This window comes from Pezoporus occidentalis, unplaced genomic scaffold (genome assembly GCF_034315485.1).
Source record: "Pezoporus occidentalis ecotype Australia unplaced genomic scaffold, CSIRO_AGI_Poc_V1 ctg47, whole genome shotgun sequence".
In the NCBI taxonomy this organism is placed as follows: domain Eukaryota; kingdom Metazoa; phylum Chordata; class Aves; order Psittaciformes; family Psittacidae; genus Pezoporus; species Pezoporus occidentalis.
Window position 1 is genome coordinate 2789901 of NW_026915802.1, and position 13029 is coordinate 2802929.

General features: G+C 34.9%; 1 protein-coding gene across 17 annotated transcripts in view; it reads right to left on the reverse strand.

Moving 5' to 3' along the window:
• CEP128 (centrosomal protein 128) overlaps positions 1-13029 on the reverse strand; it is a 140781-nt gene that overhangs the window by 110283 nt on the left and 17469 nt on the right. For 16 of the 17 annotated variants that reach the window (XM_062636228.1, XM_062636218.1, XM_062636217.1 and 13 more), the window contains 4 exons: positions 10850-10966; positions 3577-3663; positions 1984-2058; positions 590-710 (listed from right to left, as the gene is read on the reverse strand). In XM_062636228.1, the coding sequence (XP_062492212.1) occupies positions 590-710; positions 1984-2058; positions 3577-3663; positions 10850-10966 (400 nt within the window). The remainder of the gene's footprint in view (positions 1-589; positions 711-1983; positions 2059-3576; positions 3664-10849; positions 10967-13029) is intronic. The other variant, XM_062636224.1, reaches the window with a different exon arrangement.

Sequence of the window (13029 nt, forward strand, 5' to 3'; positions counted from 1 at the left end):
CTCCCACAGGCTGAGATAAGAACAGTCCAGTAACTAAGGTATAACATAAACCACTACTGCTACCACCAATAATAATAATGATAAAGGAAATAACAAGGGAAGAGAATACGATACCACCCACCGAAACGAGTCCGACCAAGAAGAGAGTGCCCTGCCGGGTAAATCCCAGTTACCTCCCGGGCATGACGTGCTGTGGTATGGAATACCTCTTTGGCTGGCTTGGGTCAGATATCCTGTCTCTGCTTCCTCCCAGCTTCCCCTCCTCCCTGGCAGAGCATGAGACTCACAAAGTCCTATGGCCAGTCTAAACATTTGAGCAGTAACTAAAACCATCGGTGTTATCAGCTCTGTTCCCAGGCCAAAAGTCAACAACACAGCGCTGCACCAGCTGTTAAGAAGGAGAAAAAAATAACTGCTACTGCTAAACCCAGGACACAGTTGTCAGTACTTATTAACTTAAAGCTGGGGACTTATATGGCTGGTTTTGCTGAAACAGTAGAATAATTAGACTGAAACCCAAAGACAAAAATAATTGTCCAGGCTAACTAACAAATTTGCAGGCCTCTAGTACGAAATATGAGAGTTTAACCTGTTCTGATTCTCCTGTCATTATCTTGTACATCCTGGTAGCTCAGCCGGTGCGAAATTTGACGTTGTAACTCTACACGGTCTTCTTCTGCTCTCAAAAGTTGGGAACGAAGATCCTCTATCTAAAATGCATGTACAAGTGTCAAATGTTTAACTAAAACAGAATGAAAAAGTAAATAGTGTACTTCTATTAAATACTACCAAATGAAAAAGACAAAAAAAATCTATACACAAGTAATATTTAAATAAATCTCAAGAGTACTGCAGATGGTAAAAAAAAAAAAGAAAGACATATTACTTCCTAATTATAGACCACAAAGTGACTATTCAAAATGAAAAGAAATATTTTGTTATGTTGACCACAGCAGAGCACTAACTTCTCTAGACTAAACAAAATGCTACTATTTTATATGTTGCTATTCTCTTTTTACACTGGTAGTGAAAATATCTATACATATTTAATAAGCAATATACTTTATGTAAATTCTGCTCATTAATAATACAATTTACTTATCCTTAAGAAACACTGTTTTTTTTTACATTTTTCCTTTCTATCATACACAGCCTAGCACTTAAAGATGACACTGTTTACAGGAAAATAAAGAAAAAAGGACATGCTAAAATTGCTTTGTAGGAAAATAATTTTAACTCACATTATCCGTATGTGATAAAGCTCTGTATTCCATGCACAGTGAGTTGAGTTCAAAACAGTAATACAACCAAGTCAAACTTCTTCTAGATGCACAACCAACATTAACAGGTAAGAATGCTAATTGCCCCTTCCCTATTTATTTCACATTTTTCCCCCAGCTCCTCTGAAAGAAGGATTAGAAACGTTTAGGAGAAAGGAGAGGTTTTTGAAGCTATAATCCAGGTTCCCGCAACTTCCAGATTTAATCATATGTACATCAACAGATACTGTTTATAGCACAGTTTAGACAGTCTTTCAGGTGTTTGTTCTTTATATGTTTTTATCACATTTTACCATACAATACAGCAGATACTTCTAGATCACTGGTTTATACAAACTCATCAATTAGAGTGTGCACTTTGCACAACAATTATTATTAATACAGAAGTTTCTAAAGCATACTATAAGGGGAAGTTACAAATTATTATTATTTGTAATATTATTATGAGTTTTAAACGTACTATAAGTACTACAACTACTGTAATTATTATATAACAAGCATATACATAAAACATTTGCAAAGCAGAAAAAGCATACCGAGAGCTCAGACCACATATTTTAGACCTTCAAACCTGCCTTTATGTATCTCTTTCTTGACCTTCCAAAACAGCGCTATCAGAATATGAGACAGGAAGATTAAGCAAAAGACTCAGACACCATCTAATATGAAAACTTCAGTATTTTCAACACAACAGAGCAGTTACCTGATGTAAAAGAGCTTCTCTTCTGCCTTCTGATTCACTCAACTTTTTCTGTGACTGTTCCAATTTTTGCTCAAGCTTTCATTACAGAAGATGAAGAAAGAAAGCAGTGTGCACACCATAGTACAAAAGTGTATTTTAAGTATTTCATTCTGGCAAAAATTAATTGATATAAGCATCTATCTAAACCAAGGTATACATTACAAAACATTCTTATTTGTCAAAAATCTTAAAGCAAGCTTTCATTTGTACTGAATTCCCTCTATATTTATTTAATTGCATAAAAGAGAGTTTAACTCACAGTCTATAATTTTTGTACTATATTCTATGTCACATGAAGATACAAAATGATATATATAATCCAAAACAAAAAAGAATGAAAGCAAATTTTTACTGGATTAAAAGTAAGAGAAAGGAAGGTAAACTTCAAGAAAAAGCTTCAAAAACATTGTGCCTGGATTTGAAACATACTTTCGAATTCAAATCAAAATTAAGTGATTTCCAAGTGTTAACACTTGGAAGTCACCTTTGTAACACATTTCATTCATAAAATTGTTAAAGATAACATGCATTGGTAGAACTGGTAATTGGCAAATTCTGTGGGTTTTGCGCTGTGCAAGATGCATTTGAATTATTCAGGGAAAAAGACTGAAAAACTGAAGCGCCAGAGTTTCATACAATTAGAATTTTTCCAAAAAATATAATATTAAGAGAATTTTAAAATAGTTACATCAGAAACAGTCAAACTGATGATCATTTAGGAAAACAAACAAAAATAAATACAGAACAGCTGAAAACAAAAGCTACAAAAAGAATTCTTACTTCTACCATAAATAGTTCAAAGATCAAAAAGATCCAGACGGAAACAAATAGAATTTTTGACAGCAAAAATTGTTATTGCAGAGATAGCAATCTCAAAAGGATGTTGAGAGGCTGGCGAACGGGCAAAGTAAACAGGACTAGCATTAATGGAATGGAGAGAGTAAAAGAAAACATTACATAGATGGTTTAGCATAAAGGGGTATAACTTTGACATCATGGGTACAAAGGCTAAACTCTATGTAAGAGAAAAAAAAGATAGAAAAAGTATAATATTGCCCTAGCATCCTGCCAGAACAAATCTTGTTTTCTATGAACAGGAAGAGAGCAATATGGCAACAGATAGCTCAGTAAGAATAATTAACAATGATGCATAACATAACTAGCATTAGTTGTAGGGATAAAGAAAAGATGTTTCTTTGAGCTGCTGCAAATAAGCAACAGCAGACTGTATAAATCCAGAGACGAATCAGAGAAAGAAATCAAGGATAATCCCCAAGTTATAAACTCGCCTGCCTGGCAGGATGGAAAACTTGTTAGAAGTAACACACTGTAACTCAAAAGCTTAGAAAGAAAGAAATTGAGTGTTGCTACATTCATAGTTCCTCTAATGCAAAAAAAAAAAAAAAAACCAAAAAAAAAAAAAACCTTGTTATCTTGAAGAGTAAAGAAAGTTTCATCTTGCTGGTTTCCCTGAAATAGGAAGCATATACTGTAACATATGACACCATACACTTACTTAAAACCAAACAAGAAAGGGGAAAATTAAAGTCTTACTTGGTTCTTTTCACTTTCATATTTCACAAGTTTATTTCTCATGAGTTCTTCTGTTTCATCTGCTTTAGCATCTCGCTTCCTTAAAGCCTTTAGGGGGAAAAAATATATTGTGAACTTCATTATAAAAGTTACAGAAGTCTTCTTTGCAAGTCTTAAAATGAAAGAATCTACTGATGTATTTAAGAAAGAAGATCTAGACAAATGCTTTCTGTCTATGCCCAATAATTCCATGTGAAGCCAATGTATATTATGAAAAAATTAATATATGTCCACGCGTACATAAACACACCCACGCACAGAACAGGGTCAAATACAAAGTCAAAACTAGCACTAACATCCTTCCGACGTATAGAGCTCCAGATGCTGAAGGTTGACCCTAAACACTTTTAAACAAAGGTTTAAGAGACTCAAGAAATCCTCTACAGATAAGCTGCAAACATATCAGATGAAAAGCATATATTCTGTAATATAAAATATGCCCAATATTAAATACAATGCACTGTAGTAAGGAAAACACAGTTGGAAGCCAGAAAAAGGAAAAAAATATTTTCATCCAAATCTGGGCACATGTTTAGAATAGCACTACTGTTGTTATGTTGTAGTTTTAGACAGAATAAACTGAAACTTTTCTAATCAAAAGTTACTGAAATTGTTGTGCCCTACTTGGGGGTGGGGGAGAGAGAGAAAATAAACATGGGGACATTTTTCCCAAAGTATCTAAAAACAGTTATATACATTATCTAAAACATCTTAAATAAAATTGCTTTAAATTGTCTTGAATATCAATTTAAAAATCTTTTCTTTCTGCAAACCAACACTATTTGTAGAACATAGCCAATCACTATCAAAGGAATGCATTACACGTCACAGACATTAATAACACAATTTGCAACATACACAACCCAAGCTAGGATATCTCAAGCCATAACAATGTCATCGGCTTATCTTAAAAACCACTCAGAAACACCAGCTAGGAGAGGTCACTAACCATACTAAGAGAATTTGCTGTGAATTTTAATAACTATGTTAATAAATCTTGTTTTGCTACTACACAACATGACCAAGTGGCTTTCACACTACACACCAATCAGAGACCTTAGCATTCACCTTTTACCTTCATCCAACACCACGAAGCGCAAGTACATCTATTCCTTCCACCATTACTTGCTAAAACTACAACAGAACAAACATATAGCATGTCCAGAAAGAAATGTCTTTTTCCCAGTCTGCTCTTCCTGAGTAGCATTTTTATTTTACATTTTAAAAAAATATTTCCTTAAATATCTCTCAATTTTGCCCCTATACTTAGTGCAATTTCATTCAGGTTTTGAATATTTTCTTTTCATTGTATACTGGGGAATGATTTCACTGTACAAAAACAGAAGGCAAGATATTAATTAGCCCCAGTGAAGCCAAGAATCCCATTTTAGAAGCTCTGCTTTTAAAAGTAGCTGTGTGGAGAAAATAAACAGATTTATATACTTATCTCAGTCTTACATCCTACCACCTCAGGAAACAGAATCATAGAATAATTAGGGTTGGAAAGGACCTTAAGATCACCTAGTTCCAACCCCCCTGCCGTGGGCAGGGGCACCTTACGCTAAATAATATCACCCAAGGCCTCGTCCAACTTGATCTTGAACACTGCCACGGATGGAGCATTCACAGTCTCCCTGGGCAACCCATTCCAGTGCCTCAACACCCTAACAGGAAAGAATTTCCTTCTTATATCCAATCTAAACTTCCCCTGTTTAAGTTTTAACCCGTTACCGCTTGTCCTATCACTACAGTCTCTAACGAAGAGTCCCTCTCCAGCATCCCTATAGGCCCCCTTCAGATACTGGAAGGCTGCTATGAGGTCTCCACATAAGGGTTTCAGTATAGTTTGGACTACTTGAACAGTTTACACTAAAAACTGAGGTTGTGGAAAATAGTTATCATAACTATGCCACTGAAAATATTATGGTATAAAGAATCATGCTTTTAATCTTGCTGATTCATAATCAAATACTGTAAGACTGTAACATATTTAAAATATTTCTCCAGGTATATTTATACCTGTCATTCCCATCAACTGCAAAACTCAACACTGCACACAGACCTGACACACTCCCATTTTACTCAAAAAGACTAGGGAAAACTAGTAAGCTACATGAACAAAACAAAACAAAAAAATATCTATACATCCGAACAAGCCAAAAAATCAAACAAGATCATCACTTCAGCTAATGCCATTATTGCATGAGTTTTCAGGGTTTCTATAAACAACTAAAACAACCAGTTCAGAACACTCTACTAGGGATACATGATGAGTACAAACTGCAATTGAGCTTCATTTTCACTAGTGAAATTAGAAGCTCTGTTATATACAGTCAACTGTATGCCACCCTTAGTTTTGGCACTAAATTAATAATTAATATATGAATAAAAAGTTATGTTTTCACGTGCAGATTTTGCTAGAGATGTCAGCATCAGAAGGAAAATGTTAAAACTGTGCTTGAATCAGAAATACTAGGTAAATTTTCAAAGATTTCCCTACTGAAGGCAAAAAGTATATCTCTGCATTAGTAGTAGTACATCCTAAACCTCGGAAGCTACCACTGAAAAAAAATATGCTATTTCAACTTATCAGGATCACTGAATGATATTTAGGCAATTAAATAGCAGTAATTTCAAATAAAAAGGCAGTCTTTCCTATCACTGATATTATAAATATGACATTCAGTTTTATTTTCTGTGTATTATAAAAATAGGCCATAACCATTTCATTTTTAAGAAAAAATAATTCATATATATATTCAAAAAGAATGTAATGATGAAATAAATTATATATACCATATATGCACCACTTCAAATGGAAACATATCTGAGTAGGTGCTAGGTAGGCAATCACTTAATTAATCAAATTTGAAAGTAATGCATGGCCCACAAACTGAAATTTATATTTTCAAGTGAGACAGATCAGTGAATTATATTTTTACTGGCAGAAATACACAAGCAGACAAACCTCATGCTATATTTTAAAATAAGACAACAAATGTACCACATCATAGTGAAAATTCTTCCCTTAACTTGCTAAATTAGCAACTAGCATGGGTCTGAGTATCCTACCTAGATATAGCAGCCAGGCATTTAAAAACAGACTGCCTAGATATTTCAGTGACAGATATGTATGAAACTTGCTCATGTTCCAAGGCTGTCAGATTCAAATGAGAATCGAAACAGAAACCATTAGCCACAGGTGGCATAGCACAGAGCCAAGGAACAAGTATCAATGACGCATTAAAACATCCAGAAGGCTCAGAGCACAGATCAAGTTTATGTTTGTCTAGAAGGATCAGAGATAAAAAACATGCAAAAAGAGAATTTTCATAAACCCTTTTGATTGCCAGTCTACCCCACTTTCATTGAAAGTCCACCAGCCTGTTGCACTTCACCGTATGTACAGTGGGAGGCAAAGAAACCCCAAGTATCCAGTTGCACGAAGAAAAAAAACAAAATGTTTCCTAGCCTATTCAAGTTACTAGCTTAAGATATAACTATAGTTACTGTCTCATTACAGACTGTGGGTTCAAAATGTTCTATAAAAACGTTTACCTAAAGCATGCAAAGCATGAACACACAGACTCATTGCACCAAAATCCGGGAAGCCAAGCACAAGAAACAGTAAAGACATCCAGGACATCCAAAAGCCCATTTTTAAGAATGATACTTGATCTTGTTTTAGAAAATGGATGCATAAATGCAAACAGTACAAGGTAATGGCGTCTTTATGTTCAAAATGAAGCACTGAAGAATCTTAAAATAGCTTTAGTTTACATAGCACATGTATTTTGTTAAAGCAACACATACGTATGTGTCAGTAGCCCTAGAAAGATGAGAATATTTTTTCCCACTTCTAATCAGAAACACATTTGTATCAGAAATACAGAAGAAACTGAAGATGTATGATTTGCATGAAACTCTGTTTGCTAATTTGAATTTTTTAATTTGCAGTAATTGCTGTTTAAACTGTGTGTACTGGTGTGTTGAAACACTAAGTTAAAAGGTACATAAAAACGTAGAGACAGTAATTCTTATCCACCTACACGGAGCGCATACAGACTATGGAATCAAAATAATAATCTAAATTTAGATGTTAAAGATAAAAACATTTATATGACAAGATTTCTTTATGGTGAGTATACAACTAGATATCATCCTGGTTAATAATCACTCTGTGATTTTAATATTAGTGCAGCACACATATAAAGTTTGCATATCATAAAAAAGACAGACAAAGACAAGACAGACAAGAGAAAGACAAGCATATATATCCTCATGCACAGTTAGATCCTGAAAACATATAATTTATAACTGACATTTAGGAAAATCTTTCTCATAAGATAGTAAAATACTGACAGGTAGTGGTCAGTTATGGGCACTGCACTTTCCTTAAAAATAGTAACTATTAATATTTAAAATGCACAAAATTTCTTAATTAAAGCAATTACTGACTAAAAACAAAAGTCAAATTTAACTTTGTGTGATTTGAAATGTATTAACAGGCAAACTAATGAAAAAGTCGTCTCATTAAATAGCCACAAAATTTAAATAGCATTTCTCTGTAAATCATTCAGGCCATAATAAATGACAGGGTTTCAGAACTCAGTCCAAACCCTACCTTCCCTTCCAGTCATGTTACTCAGGAAACATCTTGGAGAAATAATATAGGACGATAATAGAACATTACATCCATGCAATGATCACCAGAAGACTGAGGTTGCTGACAGAGGTAACAGTCCATTTAACTCAAAACTCAAATTATAAAGGACAAGAAACAGAACAACAAACTAAAAAGCACTTAAAAATTATGTAGAAACATGCTTCATCCAGAGAACAATTGAAGGAAAATATTTACTTTATTCTCACTAGGGTCTGCAAAGTACACAAAAAAAACTCAAGAGCATTCTTTCTAAAATACATTCTTTTTAACATCAACTTAAGCTACAGACACACACACCATGCCCTAAGATCATCTGTATCTTATAAAGACTACTTCTCAATACAGTCCTCAGTACATTCATTTCTTCCATGCAGCACCAGCTAAGAATGTATGGTGTGTGGAAAAAGACTGTTTCAGCCAGGATTAGCTCTGAACCTTGACTCGGCCAAACTCCTAAAAGTTTATCAAGAAGACTAATAGATGTTGAAATTTCCCACAAACTGAGAATAAGGACTATGTTTTGAACAGTGGTGTCAAAAAAGTATTTTAAATAGAAATCTAGGGGCTCCTCAGGAAAAATAATTTACAAATATATGCACAGAACAAAACAGAACTTTCAGAAGAAAAGATTAAAACATCTTCATCTACACCTGGACAGCTTAGGGGAATGAAAGGTCAGGAATGTACTTAGTATTTCATATTCATTAGGCATTAAATTTAAAAGATGAGCTTCTAGGAGAAGAGGCATACATCTTGAGGGCTCATGATCACATAGCCAATCATATGAAAGACTTTGAAAGAAAACTCGAATTCAATTGAGTGAATTCAAACACGTTTCAAAGGCAACCATGGCGGTGTCACTGTATCTTTACAGAAAAAGTTGTTATCCATTAAAAAAAAAGACTGTTCCAGTCTGCAGACAACACTACAACATGACACCAACTCATTTCATTAAGCAGATCTCTACCAGATGGAAGGCACAAAGAATCTAGAAATGAATGAAGGCATATTAAAGAGCAATGAAAACTATAATAAAGCATTCTAGTTCTTTTCACTCACTAGGACATCAATACAGAGAAAAATGAATCATAGAACCATAGAATAGTTAGGGTTGGAAAGGACCTTAAGATCATCTAGTTCCAACCCCCCTGCCATGGGCAGGGACACCTCACACTAAACCATCTCACCCAAGGCTCTGTCCAACCTGGCCTCGAACACCACCAGGGATGGAGCATTCACAACTTCCTTGGGCAACCCATTCCAGTACCCCCATATCTGAAGGGGGCCTATAGGGATGCTGGGGAGGGACTCTTCATTAGGGACTGTAGTGATAGGACAAGGGGTAACGGATTAAAACTTAAACAGGGGAAGTTTAGATTGGCTATAAGGAGGAAATTCTTTCCTGTTAGGGTGGTAAGGCACTGGAATAGGCTGCCCAGGGAGATTGTGAATGCTCCAGCCCTGGCAGTGTTCAGGGCCAGCTTGGACGAAGCCTTAGGTGAGATGGTTTAGTGTGAGGTGTCCCTGCCCATGGCAGGGGGGTTGGAACTAGATGATTTTAAGGTCCTTTCCAACCCTAACTATTCTATGATTCTTTCTGAAATACTAGCAGAAGCACTATGAGCATTTTGATAAACACTGTTTTTTATATGTATCAAAAGAGCATCATAGAATCATAGAATCATAGAATCGTATTTTATCTTCTTAAATATGACCGCTCAGTAGTCTCTAGCGTTACACGAAAGACATCAGTCTAAACTGAAGTTCCTCAATACCACTGCACAGTGCAAAACAACTGCCTTCCAAAAAGTATGCATGCCATTGCTAGTATTAAAAGTAAAAAACATGGAATCACACATTTCTTCTTAACTCTATTACATAATTAGAGATAAAATTCAAATCATATCTTAAGGAAGGCAAAATAAAAAGTAACTCCTAGTTGAGACACAGATTTTCCAAATAGCAGTAACATCAGAAACAGAGATGTATTTTTTGTATGTTTCCCAAAGCAAGCAGAAAAAAAGGCTACTAGCTGTCTCCAATTTTAATTCATAATATTAACATGTGTATTTGTCTCCTAAACAATATTTTATGCTTCATCAGATACATCAGATCAAACAGTATACTACATCAGACACTGTTTGAAAAGCAATGAAAAGCTGTCTGGCCACTGCAGCACATTTGATTGCTTGTTGAGATAAGTTAAAAATAAACTGCTCACCGCAAGCAAAGTTTATATTTTAGAAAACAAAATGTTTCAATTGAGACAACCCAGCTAATGACTTGCTTTTGTTTGGAGTTTGAGGAAAGGCGCGAGGCATGGGTTATTTTAAAGAATGTTTGTGCCAGTTGCAAAAAAAGATCTAAACATAGACAAGACATTATCATGAAGAACACAGACTGCACGTGTTATCATCTGGTTGCTAAAACAAGTGGAGCTGGATGGATGCAGTTTAAAATTAAGTGTCAAAGATACGAGTACTTTTACCAATTTGACAGGTACAGGCTCACAAATGTAGCAGGATCCTAACTCACCCCTGAATACACAGGAAGTTTTCATTTGCGTACCTCTTGCAATTGAAGAGACATATGTCCCAGTTGGTCCTGGTGCCTTTCTACAACTTGTCTTTTAGCATGCATTTCTTGTTCTATCTCTTGAAGTCTTCTCTCTACCCGTTCCAATACCTTCAAAAGGAAAAAAAAAAACAAAACCAAAAACATCCTGAAGGAAATTAGTGTGTCCTTTACCACATGTTAAGATAACAATGGCAAAAAAAGGTAAATAGAGTACAGGGCAGAAAGAAGAAATTTTTATTCTTAAAATTTTTATTTTATTAAATAAAATTTAGATGGTATAGAAAATACCCAGAGTTATAGCAAAAATTACTCAAGGAGGGAACTGACCTGCTATCTTACTAGCAATATCATCCTTTAGCTATATGTATATTTTTCTCTACAGTGGTGGTTCTACTCAAGTGCTAAATATCTCAACATCTAGCTTGGTGCAGTCTAACCTGAAGCTGCAATACAAAAATCTTATCTTCTCCAGGCCTGATTAACCCCTGGAGAATCATTTCCTTCACATCTCCAGTCTGTAACCACACAGACCAGTGTTTGCCTTTCACAATCTGAAATTTGTGAGTGAAAAGTAGACAAGAGCTGTCACAGCACAAAATAATTACATCACTTTAAGACTTTTTCCCAATATGTTGTGAATACAAAGGCATACAAATAACAGTAGTTATTTGTTAAAGCAATTTGGATTATAAACACAGTAATTCAACCTTACACTACAACACCAGCACGAGTTTATTTTGCATTTCATGCTGCTAGCAGACAGCACCCTCTTGTGGGCAGCAAGTTAAATTTATATCGCTGAAGATTAGCAAGGAAAATATTTATGTAACATTTCCTCCCTACTTTAAAACTACTCATTTTAAACAACTACTAGAAAGAAATACCTCTTTTTATCTAAATACCATTCGGTAATGTGGATTTAAAACACTTTTCAACTACTAGTTCCTGATGTATGTAGAGGGGAACGAGTTCTGATCTGTACTTTCACCATTATGCATACCTCCACTAGCACTACGCATAAGCACAGAAAATTTTAACATGAGCAACATAGTTGTGTATTAACAGAAAGGTTACATTTGTGGTCTGGGCTGCATGAGTACATCGGGTTTAAAGAATGGAATGGTCTTGCTTTACAACAGAATACATCCATTTGAAAACATTTCTTGTTTGTGCAGCTAAATGAATCGTCAACATAAAATTTGGAATTCTGTATTTTCTCTTAAAAACCTCAGGAGAAGCTCAAAAAATGTACAGCAACAAACCACATTCTTTCGTATAAGTTATGAAAAGCTCTGCAGCCATAATCCAAAATAATAACTCACTAAAAACTAATGTACAAAAATAAGGACCACATCACAACATTTGTATTTGTTTTGAAAACTACTCCTCAATGTTACTTCTGTAATTTAGAAAATACTCCTGCTAAGAGAAACAATGATACTATGTAGCTGGAACAGAAAATAGCACTTTGGCATTAAACTTTTTACATCTTTGCTGAAAACTGGGAAATAGCTGTCATTCTTTTCTCCATATATCTCTAAAAGAAAGTTACGTTTTTACATTTAAAAAAAATCTTGGCTACATGTTTCTGAAGGCAGAGGTTTCTCAGCCCTCTCACATATCTTTCAAGTGAAGTTAAGCAAGAGAGCACTACAGCTATAAAGAAAATGTGTAATTTAGATTAGAGAGAACATCCAAAAGTAACATCACCCCCAAAGAAAACATTCAAGAGGAGATCAGTAACTTCCTCACTGACACAGGTCTAGCTCACCACACACTCAGTCAAGTGACATGACATGAGGCAGCACTAGACAAGATTCATTGCAAGTTGTCACTGATGCAGAATAAGTAAGAAAGTAACTTTTTTACTAACTACAAGATATCAAGTGATTTGTCTTGCCTCTAACTTTCACCTCCCTCCAGAATACAACCTTTATCTTATTTCTAACAAGGTACTGAAAAAGATGCATTCACTAAATTTGTCAGGCGCATGGAGATTTCAGACTTACAGACATCATCCTTAGGAAAAATAAAAAATAAAAAAAAAAAATTTTAAACCCCTGTTCTATCCTCTAAGCCACTTCCAGGACTGGATACAGGATTTCAGTTCTGTTTTCCAACATACCTGAAGCATCTCTATACTGCATCACCTAGACTATTAAAAATTTCAG